The following is a 21,845-nucleotide window of genomic DNA, read 5'->3' as shown; positions in this document are numbered from 1 at the left end:
GTAGATGTATTTTCGATGTGTACGTGGAGGGGGGGAGCTCATTGTCCTTCTATTCCACCATCTTAATCTTGGGCCACGCTGATATGCTTTAAATTTAAAACCTTTACCACTGGATAATGATCAGAGCTTTATGGGGAGTGTTAGGCCTCTTTCACTGTAGAGGACTTTGCAAAATGTCCTCTCATGTCTTTGCAAGAGCAAAGAACCTAAAATGTTAAAGTCAGAAGCAATCTCAGTCATCACTCAGTTCACTTTATAGATGAGGAGGGCAGTGACCTGCCTTAAGGCCACTCCACTAAGAAGCAACAAATCAAGAACCAAGAACCAGAGCCCAGGGCTTCTGACTTCAAGTCGTTTGCATCCAGTCGAATATGATGTAGACATTGAAAGGAATTCTGGATGTTCCGTTATGGAATGTTCACCAGAATATATCGTATGACAAAAGCTAGGGACACAACACGGTGTAATATGTTACCATTTGTGACAAAATGGGGCAAGGAGATAATGTACATGCATGGTTATAAATATCTGGATATCCCTGGAAGGAAAGAAAAGCAAATAGTAATAATGTTGCCTCTAGGAAGAACTGGAATCAAGGGAGGGAGGGAGAAATGCTAGTCACCAGATACAGTCTTCTACTGTTTGAATGGTTTACCTTTTGCATGCATTCATTTGAATAATGAGTGAACTGTTTAAATAAACAATTTAAAATCAGTAGCTTTTCACTGTCTAAAGTTCAGTGAGTTACAAAAACCCTGCAGACTCTGGTACCCTCTCATCTTTTGCCAAACCCATCTTGTGCCTTATGCTGCAGGCACATGGGCTCCTTGCAGTTTCCTTACTCCGCTCATTAAGTAGAAGTTCTGCCTTTTTAACTTCTACCCTCTCATACCTTTACTGATCACTGCTTTTAAGACTTCCTATCTCCTCTACACTCCAGGCATACCCTGTCCTTCATGTTCATTCCAAACATGCCTTTTCCTTAGGGCCTTTGCATTTACTGTTCTCTCTGCCTGGAACACTCAGCCTCCAGATATCTGCATGCTCCCTAACCTCCCTCGGGACTTGGCATACCCTACTTATCATAAAACAATGTCCACCCACTGTTACTTTCGTTTCTCTTTTTATGTTTATTTTTCTTCATAGCACTTGTCACTATGTGACTTTGTTGTTGCTGTTCACTTATTCTCATTAGAATATAAACTATATTCTATATAGGGAGCAGACTCTATTTTATTTAGGAATTAAGTAAATACCTAAATTGTATCCAGCTTGCCCTAAAGGAATTAATGAAGAAATGTAATAAACCTGAATTTTGCATTTTAGGGACACATTGGGAAAATTGTCTATCTATCTATCTATCTATCTATACTCGCTCACACACAGACACACGCACACACACGCTAAAATGAATACACATACACATTCCGGTTCTTTCATCATATCTAGAAATCCAGAAATTGTGAGAATGATTTCTGAACACATATCTCCCAGTGAAAAACAGCTTGAAAGTAGAAGCCATGAGAGACAGACTACTTATTAAACTGATTATTATAGTCTGTGACCCATTCTTCTGAAAGTGTTCTTAAATAGGCTCTGGACACTTAAGTTACTGGGAAGCCAAATTATTGTCATAAAGTTGCTTAGGGCACATGAATTGGAACCTGAGGAGGTAGGTACTATTTAAACGCCATTATAAATGGCATGGAGCTTTTAGCCTGATGTGGCCATCTCCTCTCTAGGGAACTAAGATAGGCCAAGACAGCCTCTCCCCGAATGATGCTGGGCTAGACTGGGCTCTGCCAACTTCTGCTTCTGAGTTTTCCTTGTCTTGCCATTGGTTCCTGAAGCCGTACTCTCCTGAGCATAAGCATTGTGTCACGTGGCTCACATACATATTTGTAAGCTGTTCTTCAAGTATATGAAGAGGTCATAACTAAAACTCAGATTCATGCAACATACATTCATCACTTAATTGTAGATCTTTATCATGCATCTTTTGGGACAAAGGATTCCAAGTAAAAGGGTTAGGGTTTCATGATTTATTTTTTAATATTTAAAGAGGTTGATGTACATTCTCAGAAGTGAGGATCACTGTCCTGGGCTGACCATCTACTTCTGTTGTGATATTCCACTAAACAAGTTAAAGTACAATTGATTAGATTTCACACTTCAGGTCTTACATCACCTTAATTGGAGTGTTTCCACAGGGTTTTTTTTTTTTTTTTCCTGATTTACGACCGCAGATGGTTAATTACATCCGCTACAGATTTGACAAGCTAGGTTACTAAAGGTAATCTTCACCGCCTTCATTCAAAGCTTTGGGAATCTCTAAAGCAAAGGAAATAAGGAAGACGAAGAGATTAATTAGGTTTCTAGAAGGAATAGGTTTTGAGGTGGAACTTAAGAGACAGAATTTCACAAAGAAAGCAACTTTAGGGGCTTCGGAAACGGGTAAAGCACAAATGGAGGGACTGATAATCCCATCCCTCGAATGTACGGGGTTGTTGTAACGCGAGATGAGGCCGACTCAATCCACGCCGAGAAGGGTTTAAAACGCCAACTTGAGGCATCGGAACTTTGCTCCTCCGCATCGGGGAGCCATCGAAGGTTCTCAGCAGGTGAGAGGCATGACCAGATTGGCCAACGGAAGGATGATCAGCATTTTAATTTCTCCGGCGCTCCCTTCAGACCTCTGCCCGCACCTCAGGCCGGCTTTGCGGTAGGTGGTGTTGGGGCTCTCGGGCAAAGCGAAGCTCAGGGCCGCGCAAAGCCGACCGGCGATGCTGCCGCGTCCGGCGGGGGCCGCCAAGCCGCTGCCGGGCGTTGCACCTGGGCCCGGCCCGGCCGCCCATTGGACGGCTCCGGATGACCCGGCTGTATCGCGAGACGAGATTGGCAGCGGCGGGGCCGCATGTGCCCCCGCGCTGGCTTTGTACGCGGAGCCGCCTGCCCGTCCTTTAACAATGGGCGGCGCGAGCGCCCCGGCGCTGGGCCCGAGCTGAGGCCGGCGCTTCGCGGCCGACTGTCCGCAGCATGAGCGGGGCCGGCGTCCCCCGCACGCTGGCGGGGCTGGGCCTGTGAGGGCCGCGGTTCCGGGTAAGGGAGGCCGCCGTGGGAACCGGCAGGCCTGGGCTGGCGGCGGGGCACCGGACCCGCCCGGCCCGGCCTTTTGTTCGCCTTTCTGGGGCCGCGCGATCCCGTGCGCTCCTCCGGATGAGGAGGCGGCGGCCTGCGTGCGCGCTGGGGCCGGCCGGGCCGCGAGGAGGCTCCCGGGGAGGAGCGCGCCCCCGACTGTCTGCGGCGGGCACCCGGAGATGCGCGGGCGTTCGTCTCGGGGTTTCTCGGCGGGAGGTTTTCACCTCAGGGGGGCTGTGACTGGTGTCAAGTCTCCTCAGGGCCGGCTGGAGAATTAAAGCCGGGGCGCGGGAGCCCGAAGCCGGGCCTCCCGTCCGGCTTTCCCGAGCACGCGCCCGGGTCCGCGCCTTGGGAACTAGGGCCCAAGTTGGTCCCAGTTTGCCCGGCGCCCGGTCCGGCAGTTCTCCACACAAGCCGGCTCCTCCTGACCGGTGGCTCGGATCTTACGTGCGGCGTCAGGGAATTGGTTTGGATCGGTGCTGATTTTAGGACGAGTCAGGTGAAGATGAACAGTCGCCCAGGGTGGCCTGAGGTCACACCCCTCGGGGAGGGGGCGCGGAGGGGCGCGTGGAGGGAGCTGGCAGTGACCGCGTCTGGGGTGTGTCTTACAGACTGAAGTTGCCGCGTCTGGCCAGGCGCGCCGCCCGGTCCCATGGAGCTGGAGGGTCAGTGGTGGCGGGGACAGCTGGCTGCCGATATCCATCAAGCTCTTCGATACAAGGTAACCGCGATGCCCAGACCTTTCCATTCGGTGTCTTATGCCAGTTAGTATGAATCTCGGCTCCCTGGAAAGCCCGGTCCGGGTCTTTAACCACTAGTTTCCAGACCAGAAAAGGCGAGTTTGCCTATTTGCTCAAGGTTAATTAACTTCTTGGCTTCTTCCCTGGGTTGTAGCAGAAGAACCTGAAACTTGAATGAGGAGGGGGTGGGGCGTGGTAGTTGGGAGAGGGAAGGTGTGAAGGGACATTCTGATGTCCTTGTTTCCACGTGGAACATGGATTTGATACTGTATTTAAAAAGATAAGTGTGCTGGCTTTTTATTGGGCAGAGCAGCCTTCCTTCTATAGTTGCTGTTGCATGCAGCTGTCTGTTATGTCACATTTGTACAACAGTAAATTCCCCAGCCTTTCCACTGACTTGCTGTGAGACTTTGAACAAGTTACTTAATTTTCTGCTTCTCAATTTCCTCATCTGTCAAATGAATAATAATAGTAGAACGTGCTTTATGGGACGACTGTGAAGATTAAAATGAGGTAATACTGTAGATGTGCTCAGAACAGTGCTTGGCATATAGTAAGCACTAAGGAAGTGATAACTATTTGTTATTCTCTACCCCCGAAACCCCAAGACTTGGGGGGTGTTCAAAAAGCCTTAAGGTAGGAGTTAGCTGCTCCTTCAGCTAATATCAAAGGCCGGGAGTAGACCTACTATATTTTAAAAGATGTTGGGGAAAAAGTACACCTTTCTGGCACAATGCAAATTCTGTTTATTGTTGCTCCTAAGTAACAATTTTATTCTGTATGTCATATCTCAGCGAAATGTGTCAGCTCTGTGTCTTTGATAACCAGAAGAGAGACCAGATCCAAAATTAACTCTAACTTAACTTAATTTCACTATGGATAGAGAGCCACTCATTATGTATAGAAAATTGGAAAGAAGCAAAACAGCTGACTCTTTAATAAAAAGGCTGCTCACTGTTGGAGTTGAGAGATCCTGGGGTGATAATGAACTTGTATCTTGATTTTTTTTTAACCAGGTTAAGTAGATTAGAAAACCTAATTCTGACTTAAATTGTTACAGTTGTACCCTTTTCTAAAGTTTGAGTTCTAAATGCTGCTTATTAATTCTGACATTCAGTCTCTTAGACACACTAAATACACCTCAGCCCACTAAGAGGCTGTTTGTACTACAGAAAAGTCTCAACTATGGCATGGTTCTCTGGAATGTTAAGAAGAGAGTTGCGGGGTTTCCACTTTGAAAATTGTCCAAATACCTGTTTGTTTGTTTGTTTGTTTTTTTCAGATGTTGTCTTTCAGTTTTAAATGCTCTTATTTTCTAAGTGTCAGCTCTTTATTCCTCTGGTATGTGGTGAAAATAATATTTGATGTTAATGATACATATGTTTTGTAATGACATGAAACTTAAAAGATTTTTCTTGGTGATTTCCATGGTTTTTGATTCTTACATTTTATGTGTAATTTTAATCCTGAGTGATTACCTGAATTAATTTTGTTAGTTGAGGTTGGAAATGGATTTTTTTTCCAGCAGATTTGTTGAATGTTTTTGTGTATTGAGCTCTGGGGAGGATCCAAGGAATAAGATACAACCTGTACTAAACTTACTTACAAACTATCAGAGGATGAGCTAGCACAGGGCCTGAAAGAATGCTACTGAAAGTTGTCTTGGGCCACCTGCGGCATGCTACTGTGGGTTGTCTTTATTTTATCTTTAAGCATTGTGTAAGCCACATTCTTGTTATTTGACACAATGGCCACACTTTATAATTTGTTAATCAGTAAAACTTGAACCTGTGGAACTGGAGAGACCACTGTTTGTAGTACACTGAAGTCAAGGAAAGTTAAAATGAACTTTTCTCACAGAGAATACATGTTAATTCCAGGCTATTAATTAGGTGATTTATTTGGGTAGTCATATGCTTATTCAACATATTTGCATGCCTACAGTGTGCAAGGTGCTATGCCAGGGGTTGGAATGGTAATAGTGAATGAGACAGACATGATCCCTACCTTTATGGAGTCTAATCTCATAAAATTTAGAGCATCTGAATTTGGGTCTTCCTTTGGGCAGTTGCCATTCAGGCACAATGGAAGGTATCTATGTTTAGACCCAAGGTTTGTGGAGGAATAATTGGTGTGACCAGCCTTGCATCTACTAGGGAAGAGTAAAAATTACAACAAATGAAAATCCTCTTTAACCCCAAATGCCAGCTGTACTGTTTTTGTAAAATACAATCACTTCTTTCCCCCCCACCCCTGACCCCCAACAAAGCAGCTGTCCTCTTATACCCTGTGTCTTCTCTTTCTTCTCATTGTTTTGCTATGTATACTAGTGTCTTAGGATGCTTGGGGAAGTATTTTCAGGAGCCTTTATGACAGATGGGAACAATGCTAACTTTGTGAGAAGCATCAAGAAAATATCCCACAGAGTTGTGAGTATTCCTTCTATGCCTTTATTTCCAGCCTGACTGGACAGTTAACCCATTCTGGGAAGGGGATGGCATTTAGGGTGGTGAGCTAATGGGGACCTGAGATTGGAGATGGAGATGACATGTTTAGGTCTCTGTGTGCTTTGGTCCTGTGGGATCCTGAGAAGCAGACAGGAACAAGAGTGTTCAATTCTAGGGGATCAGGAATAGACATCAGAAAAAACTCATAAGCTGAGAGAAGTGTAGGTCATTTTCTCATGCGTATAACTGCACTACATGGACAGAGAACTAAATCTGACAGCCATATGATAAGCCCTTGTACTTTACCATTTAAAATAATATAAAGAGAATATATTGGACACATTGTTAAAAGCCCCCTAGTGATGGCCCTTGGATTCTTGCCTTTGTTTTGTCTTGATTTGGCAAAGTTAACATAGTTAAAAATAAAGTCCACAAGTGTCTTCCAGCTAAGTTTCCCAGTGCATCTTTGAGACCTTGTTCAGGCCTCTTTTACAGAAAGCCTGCCCTGGTTTTGCTTTTTCCTAACATCCCACCCCGTGAGCTGGGTTAGATCTCCCTCCTCAGTGTTCTGTAATACCCTGTGGTTACTATATTATATCCTAATAATCTCTGTATTTTGGTTCACCTGCTAGAGAGAGGCTTGAAACTGTATTCCAGCTTTTATCCCTGAGGTTAGCACAGTATCTGCTACATGGGAGATGCTCAATAAATGTCACATGATGACAGCTAAGAAAGTTGAAATTTGAAATGGTAACTCATTTACACCGTTGTAAAAATCTACAGAAATGGTAAAAAAGAGAAAAATCCTAGAGACTACATGAGAAATTCGCGTGTTCCCTTTATTTAGAAAAATTAGTATTTTTTCTCTTCAAAGAGTTGAGCAAGCCTAAGCCAATGTGTTTTCTTTTTCTTCAATAGCATTTGTTGATTCTTTTTTCACTTATACAAAAATTAAAAACATAAAATAGCCCATTAGCCTATCTCCCAAGTAACTCCTACTAATATATTTATAAGTGATACATGCATATGGGTTTAAAAATTTTGGGATAGTATCTGGTGTTTTATTTATTTATTTATTTACTTTGGCTGCACTGGGTCTTCATTGCGGCGCGTGGGCTTCTCTAGTTGCAGCGCGCAGGCTTAGTTGCAGTATGTGGGATCTTAGTTCCCCTACCAGGGATCGAACCCGGGCCCCCTGCATTGGGAGCACAGAGTCTTAACCACGGGACCACCAGGGAAGACCCAGTGTCAGGTTTAAAATGAGCTTTCCCCAACCCTCACTATTCCCTGATTCCCTAAGGTTACCAGCATTATTGGTTTTTTTCCTGAAAAGATACCCAATAAATTAGTATATCTGCAAATACAATTTTTTTGTTGTTGATACAAGAGGTTATAATATATATTCACTGTTCTGTACCTTCCTCCCACCCCACCCTCACTCAGTTTGTCAGGATTTTCCATATCAACACATATAGGTCTACTGCCCTTTATTTTAATGTCCACATTGAATCGATGTCCCTTAAGTTTATTTAATTAGTTCCTTATTGATAGACATCAAGCTTTTTTAAAAAGTTACGCTTATTTTGAGACCCCCTATACCCTTTACCCAGTCCTCCCTCCCCATCTCCCCCCCTACCCCCATGGTAACCATCTTGCAAAACTATGGTGCAATTATCACAGCCAGGATAGTATTGATATTGATACAGTCAAGGTACAGAACATTTTCTGTACATTTATCACCACAAGGATCTCCCATGTTACCCTTTTATAGGCACACCCTCTTTCCTCCCATCCTCATCCTCCCTTAACCTGTGGCAACCACTGATCTGTTCTTTATTTTTATAATTTTGTCATTTCAAGAATGTTACATAAGTGGAGTTATGCACTATGTGATCTTTGGGGATTGGGTTTATCCACTGAAAATAATTCTCTGGAGATCCATGCAGGTTTTTGACATTAACCTCTTTATTCCACCATTTTGCTATTAAAAAGAGTGCTGCAAAGGACCTCCTTATATGTAAGATAAATTCCTAGGCCTGGTGTTGCTAGGTTAAGGGGTATCTGTAGTCTGCATTTTCAAAAATTCATATTACCTAGTTCTCCTTCAGGAGATTATATCAATTGTCAGTGTCACCAGTAATATATGGGAGTTCCTATATCCACTCTTGATAGCATAAGCAAAAGATTAATAAAATATAATCTGATAAGTGAAAAACTATATAGTTATCCCTCATTATCCATGGGGAATTTGTTCCCGGATCCCTGCGGATACTGAAATCTGAGGATGCTCAAGTCCCTTATATAAAATGGAGTAATATTTGTGTATATCCTACACACATCCTCCCATATACTTTAAATCATCTCTAGATGACTTAATCATCCATGTTGTAGCATATATCGGAATTTCATTCCTTTTTAAGGCTGAATAATATTCCATTGTATGTATATATTGCATTTTGTTTATCCATTCATTTGTTGATGAACACTTGGGTTGTTTGTTTCCACTTTTTGGCTGTTGTGGACAATGCGGCTATGAACATGGATGTACAAATATCTGTTTGAGTCCCTACTTTAACTTCTTTTGGGTATATACCTAAAAGTGGAATTGCTGGATCATATGGTAATTCTACATTTAATTTTTTTTGAGGAATTGCAATACTGTTGTTCACAGTGGCTGCACAGTTTTATATTCCTGCCAATACACAAGGGTTCCAATTATTTTATATCCTTGTTGACACTTGTTAGTTTCTGTTTTCTAGATTTTGTTTTTTGGGTTTTTTTGACAATAGCAATCCTAATTGGTATGAAATGGTATCTCATAATGGTTTTTATTTGCATTTCCCTAATGATTAGTGATTTTGAGCATCCTTTTATGTGCTTATTGGCCATCTGTACATCTTCTTTGGAGAAATGTTTAGTCAAGTCCTTTGCCCATTTTTTAATTGAGTTGTTTTTTTTGTTGAGTTGTATATATAAAAGAGTTCTTTATTTAATCTGGATATTAACACCTTACCAGATATATGATTTGCAAATATTTTCTCCCATTCTGTGTGTTGCCTTTTCACTCTGTTGATAGTGTCCTTTGATGCACAAAAGTTTTTATTTTGATGAAGTCTAATTTGTCTTATTTTTTGCTTTTTTTTTTTCCTGTGCTTTTAGGGTCGTATCCATGTTACTTCCTTCCATTGTGATACCTTTTGTGTTTAGTGTGGCATTATACTGAGCTCATAAAATGAATTTAGAACCCTTCCATCTTTCTCTGTGTTCTAGAAATACTTTAATAGTATAGAAATTTTCTAATTTTTAAAAAATGAGAAGCCTGATTAGAAGATACTAGTGGATGTATACTAGTCTCTACCTTCCACATCCCTGCATGTATAATACAGTATGCATCATATGAGGAACATATCTGTTACCTACTAACCAAAAGCTTTGAGCTTCTTGTAGGGGGTGTGTATATATGGTTTGGTTGGTATTTTGGTAATGCTGTTTTCCTGAAAACACCTGGTAGGGAAAACAGGATTCCCTTATTAAAAATCTTGCTAGAATACATTTATTCCATAATGCAAGAAACACCTGTAACTGGTTATGTCAGATGTGGTTAAGAATAAGGAGAAAAGTTTGGTTTTAAATTTTAAATGCCATTCATTATCCTGCCACTCAACTTTTTCATTTTTGTGTTTTACTCAAGAAAAGTGTGTTTTAGGCACTTGTATCAGTAATATATTGGGGAAAAAGTGTCACCTTTGCACTGTGGGAATAATTCTTCTATATGCTATGTTAGACTAAATGTTGTTCCTCTTGATTTAGGAGCTGAAGTTACCTTCCTACAAAGGCCAGTCCCCTCAACTAAGTCTTAGAAGGTATTTTGCTGACTTGATTGCCATTGTGAGCAATCGTTTCACCCTCTGCCCTTCTGCCCGACATCTTGCTGTCTATTTGCTGGACCTGTTTATGGATCGGTATGACATCTCTATCCAGCAGCTGCATTTAGTTGCACTTTCCTGTCTGCTTCTAGCAAGTAAGTATGAATCTGATATACATGACTGGAAAATTCCATTGTTTATAATAAAATAAATTTACATAGAACTCAGTGAAATATCACCAAATTCCTTTCATTCCAGTTTACTAGTATCAGAAAGTTTATGTTGTAAGTGCTTTTTGGCATAGTAATTCTTAACCAGACATATTAAAAACTGGCTCTGGAGTCTTTTTAAAACATGTGTGCCTGGGCCCTACATCCTGAAGATTCTGATACAGATGTCTGAGCCACTCCAGATCTACTGACTCAGAATCTACGTCATGGGGCCTGGATATTTTTTAACTTTTTAAAAGTTCCAAAGGTGATTCTGATGTACTTTTCCAATTGAGAACCATTGTCTTAAAGCAGTGGTTCTCAACCAAGAGCGGTTGTGCCTCATGGAGGGTATTTGGCAATGTGTGGAGACAGTTTTGGTTGTCGTCACAACCTGGGAGGAAGGTAAACATCTGCAATGCACAGGACAGCCCCGCACAACAAAGAATTATCTAGCCCAAAATGTCAGTGGAGCTTAGGTTGAGAAACTCTAAAAGGTACCATACTCATGCTGTTAGAATACCTTCTACTGAGTATGTAATGAGTTGGCTTAATGAACTGAAGATTCATGTGCAACTGCTATAAATGTGAAAACATCTGCTTTTGCAGTAGGCAAAACTACATAGTAAGCTGTAAGGTAGAATCTGATAATGAGCCTTTTGGTGCCTTTCTCTTAACATCTTCCTGTAACACATTTCATTGTTTGTTAGTACCTTGAGAGAAAGAGGGTGAGTAAAGGCATTGAAACTGAAAGTTTTCTTCTTTTAGTAATGTGAAAAGATGGTATTTGATATTGAAGTTGAATCCATTTTGTAGTTTTTATATTATTCATGTCATTACAATAGAAATTTAAGTCCCACTTAAAGTAGCATGTAGAAATACTGACTGCCTTCACCTAACCTCCACTTGTGGGTTTAGGATCCAATGTGGTTGCTGTCTAAGGAACATTCCTCCTCTACCCTGCCACCAGAATTCTTTCTAAAACACCTTTGCACTTTGACTGCAAATAAACCTAAACCAAATTCAGGCCTGTGTGGTATCATTTATGAAACCAATCTCTTCTCAGATTTTCTTTTCCTGCCCTTATTTTTCCTTTCATCTGATGACCTCAACCTCTTATTTTATCTCCTTGAGCAGGTCTTTTTGTAAGTTATTTCAACTCCTTTGTGGACCAGGCTGAATATAAATAAACATAGCCCACTGATGACTTTCCACTGCCTGTGGGTTGAGGTGGAAACTCCTTATTGTAACATTTAGAACCTTTCATCTGGACCTAGCCACCTTTCTAGACTTGTCTTCCAACCCTGTCCCCATGTAACTTGAGTCAAATTCTTACCAGAATAGTATATTTCCTGAATATCTATATTTCTCTCTTAATCTGTTATCCTCTGAGATCCAGACACATCACCTGCTCCTCTCCCCACCATCCAGAAAGCCAGAGGTAATGCTTGTACATTTATAAGTAACCTTTAATTTAACCTTTAATTAAGGTTTCATCCTCATAAGCAATCATGTGTACAATTCTGTATATGTTTCATCACTAGCTATGAAGCCCTTTGTGGTTTAATAGTTTGCATAGGATTGGAAAAACCCATAGTTGACATGTCAAATGTGTGAGTATCCACATGGAATGGCTTCTTGTTATCCTGAGAATGTTAGTTTATTATAGGATCAGTTTATAGTAGAGAGACACTGGAAGTCAAACATGCAAGTTCGGTTATTTTAAAAACTTGGGATCATTAATGAAAAATTTTTTGCCTGCTGTGGTTATCACTGTCCTTTTACCACTACCAAGCCCTACCTGGTCTATGCCTGTGGACTGTGAAATTATGAGTGATGCATAGTCAGTTCGTAGACTGACTTACATTTGTGACTAAAATTACTAGTAACGTACTAAGTGACTTGGGGATTATAAACTAGATATTCATAAACTACATGTCACTACCAAAGTTCACCGAGGTCTCTAGTTGAATGACAACTCTGGCCACCATGCAGTGCTTGGCATTGGTATCAGGTTTCTGCAATTTCCACAATTTGGGGAAAGGATACTTTATTTGTGCACCATCTTAGATTGGTTGGAATGGAGTTTTCAGTTGTTCTTGTTTTTAAATTATCTATTACTGTTAGTTTAACGTCGTGATCAATTTATTTTATTGAAGGTTATTTGATTTAATCTGTGTAGTAGTATATAGTTCTTTTGGCTCATTTTCCAGGAACTAGGCTTTAGGATTTGTATTTGCTGAGTTCAAATGTGAACTGTTTACCACCTGTTACTAAAAGTCAGATACCTCTTCCCTTTGTTCTACTGACCCCACCCCTTTTTCCCTGAGAGAGAATTGCTTTTACATGTTCCTCTTCCACTGGAGAGTGGGAAAGTGTGAGATAGGTGTCCCCCAGGGTCTCAGCTCCTCCCAAGTAGGCACTGGTCAAAGGAGTTCAAGCTATCAGCTCTTCACTAGGGTCAGGAATCAAAGAGACTGGCCCTTAGTAGCCCACTGCAATCTCTCCTCCCTCCAGTCTAACTTTACTACAACAGAAGTGCTTAGGATGCTTATAAACTGGTAGCCTGTTTTCAGTATCTGATGTCTGTTTTAAATTTGTGGAGTTCATTCTAGTGTTTCTTACATTCTTACACTCTGTCTTCTTACATTTGGATTCCGATGTCAGCTCTCCAATTAGTTATCATAAACTTTATTCAAATAATGCTTCTCTCCTCACAGAATGGATGTCCCCCTCCCCCAGCTGCTCCCTGCTTTGGGATGGGCAGCCTGTTGCGTAAAAGTGAAAAACAACTTACAGCTGACAGGACTGGGTGACAGCTGTATTTCAGTTATTAAATAGGTCGGAAGGCTTTTGGTAGTTTGGCTAAAAATGGAGCACAGCTTGTAAGTTCAGGTACTAATGCATATCCTGCTGCCTGGGTGTACATACTATTAGAGGTAGGAAGAAAGGGCTTACAGATTGGGGAGAGGCGTGTAGTGTTTTAGAGCGGGGATTATAGGAAATCTATATGGATATAGGTTTGAATCTCATCAGCAATATGAATTTCAACAACTTGAACTTGAGTCTCAAGTTACTTCTCTATAAAATAAAAATAGACACCTTACAAAGTTGTTGTGAGGATTAAGTGGGGTAATATGTTTAAAAGCATGTATGAAATTGACACATATAAGTTAGCATTGTAATGATTAATTCCTCCATAAGTGTTCTATAATCTTCACTGGCTCCCTAGCCCCAAAGCTTTTGGCTCATTCCAGAAAAGACTCTGATTTATCCCGGGAAATTCTCAAACTCTAACTCTTTGACATGTATACCCTGGCTTCCCTTGCCTTCTGTGATCAGCATTGAACTTGTAGAGAGCATGGAAACAGTCTTAAACATGAGGCTTTTGATAATTTGCTCAAGGTATTGTGTAACTAAGATTTTGGAGTCAAGATGAAGCCAAAGTGAGATTATAAGCTTTTAATAGTAAAAATTTGTGACAAGAACTTGTTTTTCCTTGCTCACCAATACTGGGTTGACAAAGCTTTTTACTATTTGATGGGTGAAAAACTGTATTTCACAGATGATTTTGTTTATATCAATTTTTAGTGAGATTAGAACCTTTTTTTTTTTCCTATGAATTATCTCTTCTGGTTCCTAACCCATTTTTTAATTAGATTGATGGTCTTACACATTTGTGAGAGTTCTTGGTAAATATTAAGGATGACTTTTTTCCTACTTAGTAATAAAAGACTAGAATGTGGGTTGGCAGAGATTACAGTGACATCTGATTCATGCCCTACTACCACATAGCTGCCATTCACTCCTGGCTTTGAAAATGTGCTGGTTTCCATGGCTGATCTGAACATTTCCTATAAAGACAACCTGATGTTTTGTTTCTGTGGCCCCTAATTCTTTGTTTTCTGGGAAGCAGATGAGAATTTCCTGTTCCTTTATTTCCTGTTTGGGGGCCTTTATCAATATAATCACATGGCTTCCGGTATTTCCTTTCAATTGAAGAAACTGATCTTTGTGATCTGTATGTGGTATTAACGGATAAGTAGGTTTAAAATAGTCACACACATAGCATTCAGCACAATAAAAACTGGATATGAATGCAGGTACTCATTGACGCTGTCACACATTTTGAAATCCTTTAATACCCATGTATCTGAGTGTATTACTATATATAATGAAAAGGTTCCAAAAAAACTTAAACCTTAATTAAAATCCCAAGTATGGTTATTTATGCAGCATGCAGGTTATTTTTTATCTTTGCAAATCAAGATGCAAAGGCTTTCATGCTTGTGATAGCCAAGTACCTTATAAATATAAAAACCCCGTGGATGCTTAATAATATAAAAGTTTGTCTATTCTGGTAGTTGTTGTCCCCATTTAACCTGGTGTAGTACTTTGGTCTAGAAGCACAGATTTGGGAATTCAAACATAAGTCTTCCATTTTGGGTTTGACTCAACTTAATTGACTTTAAATGAATTGGCCAACCTTGCTACCTTGGTTTCTTGAGCTGTGAAATTGGTCATATCCAACTGTTTTCTATGTTGAAAGTTTCAGGGAGATAATATGAAACATTCTTGATCCTTGAATTAAACAGTGGATTGTGGTATATTTCTTCAAAGGAACGTCAAGCATGATATAAAAAAACTCATTAATTTTTTACAATACTCCTTTGAAATATACTGCCAGTATTGCTGCTTCTACACAAATAGAGTACTTTGAAAGTCTTAGTGATTCATCCAGAGGGCTTGAACTAAATTCCTAGGTCATTCTCCTGAAGAATTCCATTCGGTTATACTGAGAACAGTGGGTTCATCTCCTATATTTATGCAGTGATCATGCTGGATGACTGTCATTAAGACTACTTTAGTGCTTTCAGCTGTACTCATAAATGCCTCTGGCAAAACTTGTGAAATTTATCTTTATGTGATTTGAATTGGGAAGGACTATCTAGATTCTTGAAAAGTCCGAATTATGTAAGTTTTTTGGATCATCTCTTACCTGCAGCAATGTTAAGAGTAGTTTAAATCTAACAAAGTTCAAAATTTCTGGAGTGGGAGCGAAATTTTAAACTTCTTTGGGACTTGACTCTTCTTAAAGTTATGAGCTTAGAGTCTCTTGGCATAGGAGACAAAACCTTCTACTCTTGTTCACCCTCCCTAAGCAAAGACCAGGGTAGTTAACAGCGCTTTTTTCCCAGCCCCTAAGGCAGGCTGACTTGAACAAACCTCACTGACTCCATTACGTGGAACATCTGGGCTGAGTGATTCTGGCCACTACCATTTGTTGTCGGAACTTCAGTGTGTGGTGTAAACCCATTCCCTCTGGAAGAGAAACTTCACAGGGAAACTCATTTGGTTTCTTCTGGTTTGGTAGTCTTTGTGGTCTTCCCCAAAAAATGCTTTTAAATGGATAAAATAAAATTGTAAGATCTCTAAAGAAATCAAATATATTTAAATAGTCATCAAAATAGTAAAACAAAAAATTTATATAGTAATATATAACATATTGTAACTATAATTATGAACAAGTGCAAAAGCTATTGTGAGAAATCTATAATAATTGCAATATAATATGACTATTTTATACCTTAATGTAAAATAGAACATAATGCTAGGAGGTAGAAAGCTTCAGTTTTAATTTCCCTTCTTCTATGGATAATCATGGAACAAAGACCCAAAGAGACTTGACGATAACTCTTTTGGTTCTGTTGCTGCATTTGGAAAATCATAATAGTACTTGATAGCTTGAGCTTTCTCCAGCCATAATTTTTCGAAACATCTAAAGTGAATGATTTATATATAGTAAATGCTTGCTTGGAAATTAAAGTGTGAGATGGTACATAATCCATAGAAAAATTATTCAGGGGCTGGAGAGGGCATTTTATTCCTCAGCTGTGCATATGGATGAGTATTTCCTGAAAAGAAGTTAATGCCTTCAAATAATGACATTCAGCCATCAGAGCATCTTTACTCCTATCCTGCTTTGAGTAAGGGGATATAAAAGTGGTATAAAATATCCTCTCTTTTCTTTTTTTTTGTTCCATTTTTTCATTTTATTTTTATTTTATTTTTGGCTGTGTTGGGTCTTCATTTCTATGCGAGGGCTTTCTCTAGTTGTGGCAAGCGGGGGCCACTCTTCATTGCGGTGCGCGGGCCTCTCAGTATCGCGGCCTCTCTTGTTGCAGAGCACAGGCTCCAGACACGCAGGCTCAGCAATTATGGCTCACGGGCTCAGTCGCTCCGCGGCATGTGGGATCTTCCCAGACCAGGGCTCGAACCCGTGTCCCCTGCATTGGCAGGCAGATTCCCAACCACTGTGCCACCAGGGAAGCCCCCTCCCTTTTCTTAATAACAGACTTGGCTAGGTTTTTTTTTTGAATTTAGAAGAGGAGGAATAGGGTTTTTTGTACAATGAGAATGCTTGTGTTAGATATTCACCCAGTTTTTTTCCTCTAATCTATTTGTATCTCTCTGGAATTGAGATTATGCTGAAAATATGCTGAGATGAAATACTTGAAGCTTAGCTATTTTTGATTTTAGATAACTATGACGTTAAATTCTTTAAACTTTCTTCTGTTCTAAAATAATTTTCTTTTACCAACTACCGCCTGACCCCCAAAAGAAAGTTCCTGAAAAGATTCAGCTGGTGAGATGAGGGAGTTATTTTTTCATTGGCACATAGGACTGTTTTCATTACACGGTAGGACATAGATCAAAATGTTTACACGTTCCGTTTTTTTTTGTTTTTTTGGTTTTTTTTTAGGGGAGGGTGAAGGGTGGGGAACAGAGGCACTGGGAGAGAAAACATGTAGATATGAGAACCACAGAGTTCTGGCACAATTGTATCTGCCCAAAGTAGGGGAAAAAAATGTCTGGATCTAAATCTTTGCACTAGGACAGCAGATCCCATTTAAGTGACTAGACTTACATTGATCACTCGCCTAACATTTTCTCTCTCTCGCTCTTATTTTCCTTTGCTTATAAGGTAAATTTGAAGAAAAAGAAGATAGTGTGCCTAAGCTGGAGCAGCTCAACAGCCTGGGTTGTATGACCAATATGAATCTAGTATTAACAAAACAAAATTTGCTACATATGGAACTATTGTTATTAGAAACCTTTCAGTGGAACCTCTGCCTTCCAACAGCTGCCCATTTCATTGAGTATTATCTCTCCGAAGCCGTGCATGAAACCGATCTTCATGACGGCTGGCCAATGATTTGCTTGGAAAAAACTAAACTCTACATGGCCAAGTATGCAGATTACTTCCTGGAAGTATCTTTGCAAGGTGAGTCATTGTGGATGCCAGTAAGTGACTTGTGAGCTTGTGACTTGTGCATTCTGTTGCTTAGGTTCATTTTTGATGTCTCCACAGATTATGCCTTTCTAAATTATGCACCTTCTTTAGTAGCTGCAGCATGTGTGGCTTCTTCAAGGATTATACTTCGTCTTTCTCCAACGTGGCCTACAAGACTGCATCGTCTTACTGCTTACTCCTGGGATTTCTTAGTGCAGTGCATTGAACGGCTATTGATGTAAGCCTCTTTGTTCTTGTGTTTGTAATTTCTTATTAACATTCTTCATGTATAAGGGGCCCTGGGAACAAGTTCTCAAAGGCCCAGAGCTTTTAGGATACTGGCTCTGACAGCTGCCTGCTGCCATGAGCAAGCCGCTGTATGAGCAGTACTTGGTGGAAGGGGAATTCCTTTTGGCTGTTATGCAGGTAGAGGTTGTCATTGCTAGTATGATTCTGGGTACACAGTAAGGAAAGGAGGTGCTCTTGTGTGAGCCCACAACTCTGAGATCATCCAGGCAAATCTTGTCTCATTCCCACATCTTTGAATTGTGGGACCATCAGGATGTCACCAAAGTGGCAGTCATATTTAAGTACTTATTGTGGACATAGCTCCCAAGCTGAAAATAGTCCTTAAAGCTACCAGCAGCCAGTTCCCAAGGGCTCTACCAAGGAAAGGAGCTTTTAGAAGGCTAAGAGTGAGATTTTTCTGTTGTTGAAATTATGGTTGCAGTGACTGCTACCTGGGCAGTGGGGCAGTCTAGTGAGTCAGCTGTGAAGGAGTTGGGGGTGGTGCATGGCTTTCTTGCAGATTTTTCTCAAGTTAACATTATTAACAGTTTCCTTTCTCTCCATGTTGCAGCGCTCATGATAATGATGTGAAAGAAGCAAACAAACAGAGAGGACAGGCAGGACCTCAGCCAGCACAACTAAGTGTGTTCCAGACAGCCTCCCAGCCCTCTCGGGCAGTTCACTTTCAGCAGCCTCAGTATCTCCATCAGACACATCAGACCTCGCTGCAGTATCGCCATCCTGTATCGGAACAACCAAGCTGTCAGCAGATTGTATCTACCACACACACCTCATCTTACACACTACCGACATGTCCTGCTGGCTTCCAAACTAGTGTTCAGGGCCTTGGGCACGTGCAGACTGGTGTTGGGATATCACTGGCAATACCAGTAGAAGTTAAGCCCTGTCTGAATGTTTCTTATAACCGTAGTTATCAGATAAATGAACATTACCCTTGCATTACTCCATGCTTTGAAAGGTGATTTTATGCGAAGGTAAGACTGGTAACCCAGACTGTTTGTGACTCAAAGCTCTGGGGCAAGCTTTTTGTAAACTTCTCTTCAAAAGGAAAGGGATCCAAATGGCATCAGAACTCTTCCAGCACCAGCACCAGGAAGACTGAATATCCCTTCCAACGCACCATGAATATCTGGGACGACTAAGCTAACACTGCAAACACTTTAACAGTGTGTATGTCAAATCCTGTTAAAACACATCCTTATATGACACAAATTTTAAAGCCCCAACTGATGGTCCAAATATTTCAAAAACATTCAACACAACAGAAAACTTGGACAGACTTCAATTCGCCGTTTTGTGATTTGACCTGTGGTGGCCTCTGGGCCTTATGTTGGCTTATATGTCAGAAACTAATGTTTATCTGTGGACTTGCCAAACAGTCTTTTTATGAAGGAAAGTTACAGTATTAATTTTTGAAGAGGTCCTTTTTCTTATTCTGCAGTTTTGAGTTATATTTTTGATCTACAAATGAATCTCTGACTAAGTTTAAACTCATGAATTGCTATGCTATACCAGTCTGTGCAGTTAAAAAAATTTTTTTTAGATATTCTATATAACTTCCTATCACAGATAGTACAGGTATCTGGATTTATGTACTAAAATTAAGGGTGGAGTAGCTCTCTTATCTTAAAGTCATGGTCATAAATTTTTGTTGTTTTTTCCCCTAAAGATCAGCCTCAAATCTTTAGAATTAAACACATTTAACTCAGGGAATTTGAACTACTTGGAAACTTAACTGTAATGCAACATGCTTTGGGAATGTTATAGTATGAACTACCTTAATAACATAGGTTAGTATACTCCTGCTAGAATGTGTTTTCAAACGAGAACATAATTGTATCCTAGAATGAATGAAGTGGTGGTTCCTATCATTCATAATACATATATAAGTTTTGCATTTCTCAGTGCAATCAATGATTTATACTCAGATTTGATATTATTCTAAATTTTTTTCAAGGGAAGGCAAAACTGTAAAATGTCAGTACTAGAATAAAGTCCCATAGGTTTATTTTGAAGTGGAACATGGCCAGGGTAGTTCTCAGGTTGTGCTAGAGCAGCACTTTGTTACATGGAAGACAGGTTTTATAAGCAACCTTTGACTCCAGCTAGTCAAGAGTAAGCAGGCAAAGGTGACTTTCATTAGATTGGCCCCAGGACTGCCCTGGGACATTTCACTATACTGGTGATGAGTGAAAACAGCAATAAGTCATTACAGCAAGGGCAATTTGGGGGTAAAGAGTTTGGAGGGAACAAACTGAAAAAGTAAAAAGAAAAAACCATTGTAATAACTGAAGCTGTATACATTGTGCTCTTAACTGTGGGAGAAGAGATATTTGGTGGAGGGAAGCTTTCTGATTTAAAAATTAGTAAGTTGTGTCTTTTTGTTTGTGTTTTTTTAAAGGTAGCACTTGAATAGAAGGGAAACTGCATGGCAGGTATGTAACTGCCACAATATGCATTGAAGACAAACTTATTATAAAGATGTTGTGGGTATGCAGCAGGAGTCTCAGTAATCAAGCCAATGGCTTTTGTTAGGAAGGGAAGGGACTCAACACAGCAGCGGATCGATCCAGATGGCTCCAGTAGATGAATGTGGGTGGGTGGCTTCTGTCATCATGAATTCTTACAGAATATCCTTTCCTTTAAAGAAAGGTAACTTTTAGAGTACATAAGTACATAGGGCATGATGTGGATTTATAAGTCTGATAGATAAAATGAAAAACCACTCAGGTAAGAACACTCACTCATGGCAGTTTTCAAGCATGAAAATTGTTTTCTGAAAGTATCACCACTTTCTCTTTACAGAAGGCTGCTAATTGGATTTTGGTAGTTCTTACCTCAAGAGAACTTGAATTATTTGGGGGAAGGTGGGTTCAAAAGAGAATATATCACTGACATTCAGAACCTAGCAACCTGGACCAATTTTCAGTATTTTAACTACCTCAATAATACTATGAATGTAAGATACTGGGATAGAGATCCCAACTTGAAACAACAACTGGTGCCTATGGTAATTTAATGTCTTGTCAAATGCTTTTACTGACTGGTTTAAATGTCATTCTTGTTATAGAATATGTCTTTTTAAAAATGCTATAATAACACTTTCCCAGTTTATATTTTAAAAAGCTAAAGAACACTGGATTAATTTGGGGGGGGTGTAGAGTAAAATAAGTAATTGGTTACTGTTGCTGCATACCCAGGGTGGGGTGGGATGGGGTGGTTGGAGAACCAGAACTATTTTTAAAACATTAGGTTTCAATATAAATACAACTCACAACTGCTAGCTTCGGGGGGTGTGGGTGGGGGAGTGGTGTGGGTTTTGTTTTGTTTAATTTATTGATTAGTCTTTAAAGTAGGTTTTTTTGTTTTTTGCGATTACCGGACCATCATTAAATGTGTACTGTGAAGAAATTAATGATATGCATAAAGGGCTTTACCAAAGTCCACTAAATAAACACTAAAGTACAGACTGCAAACCAAAATGTATCTGTTATGACATTAATTGCAAATAGCGAGTATGGTGCTGAAGTCCACACCAATGGAATTAGATGAGTGCTATGCACTTAATTTTAAAATAAAACTAGTTTTTGGTAAAATGGTTTTGGTGTTTTGTTTTAAATATAAATTTGATGTATCTCTGCAGCTTCATTAAACCATATCATGTAAGTCAGACTTGGAATTATACTTACTAAGAAAAGGCTATCCAGATGGAGAATATAACCATAGTAGTGGGAAACATTTGTCCATTCATTATGTATTCCATACTGAGCACCAAAGCCAACAAAAGTATATTTGACACCGCCTTTTTGGACGTTTGAGCATAAAATCAGTTGTTAGTAATG

General features: G+C 40.1%; 1 protein-coding gene across 9 annotated transcripts; it reads left to right on the top strand.

The window, feature by feature from the left end:
* The first annotated feature begins 2,633 nt into the window (after nucleotides 1-2,633).
* Nucleotides 2,634-21,601, top strand: CCNJ (cyclin J). Of its 9 annotated transcripts, none has more exons than XM_028167790.2 (7): nucleotides 2,634-2,722; nucleotides 3,750-3,859; nucleotides 6,209-6,307; nucleotides 10,136-10,346; nucleotides 17,386-17,685; nucleotides 17,773-17,932; nucleotides 18,554-21,601. In XM_028167790.2, the coding sequence occupies exons 2-7, from the start codon at nucleotides 3,791-3,793 to the stop codon at nucleotides 18,963-18,965; spliced, it is 1,251 nt and encodes a 416-aa protein (XP_028023591.2). In that variant the 5' UTR covers nucleotides 2,634-2,722; nucleotides 3,750-3,790; the 3' UTR covers nucleotides 18,966-21,601. The 9 variants fall into 9 exon arrangements, with proteins under 9 accessions (XP_028023591.2, XP_057387189.1, XP_057387188.1 ...); XM_057531206.1 differs by lacking the exon at nucleotides 2,634-2,722 and adding an exon at nucleotides 2,905-3,099 and having other exon boundaries at nucleotides 17,809-17,932; XM_057531205.1 differs by lacking the exon at nucleotides 2,634-2,722 and adding an exon at nucleotides 2,905-3,099 and having other exon boundaries at nucleotides 17,806-17,932.
* The last annotated feature ends 244 nt before the right edge of the window (nucleotides 21,602-21,845 follow it).

The sequence above is a fragment of the Balaenoptera acutorostrata genome, chromosome 16 (assembly GCF_949987535.1).
Source record: "Balaenoptera acutorostrata chromosome 16, mBalAcu1.1, whole genome shotgun sequence".
NCBI lineage: Eukaryota > Metazoa > Chordata > Mammalia > Artiodactyla > Balaenopteridae > Balaenoptera > Balaenoptera acutorostrata.
The sequence above is the reverse complement of the archived record's forward strand: the minus strand, read 5'-3'. Positions and strand labels throughout refer to the sequence as shown.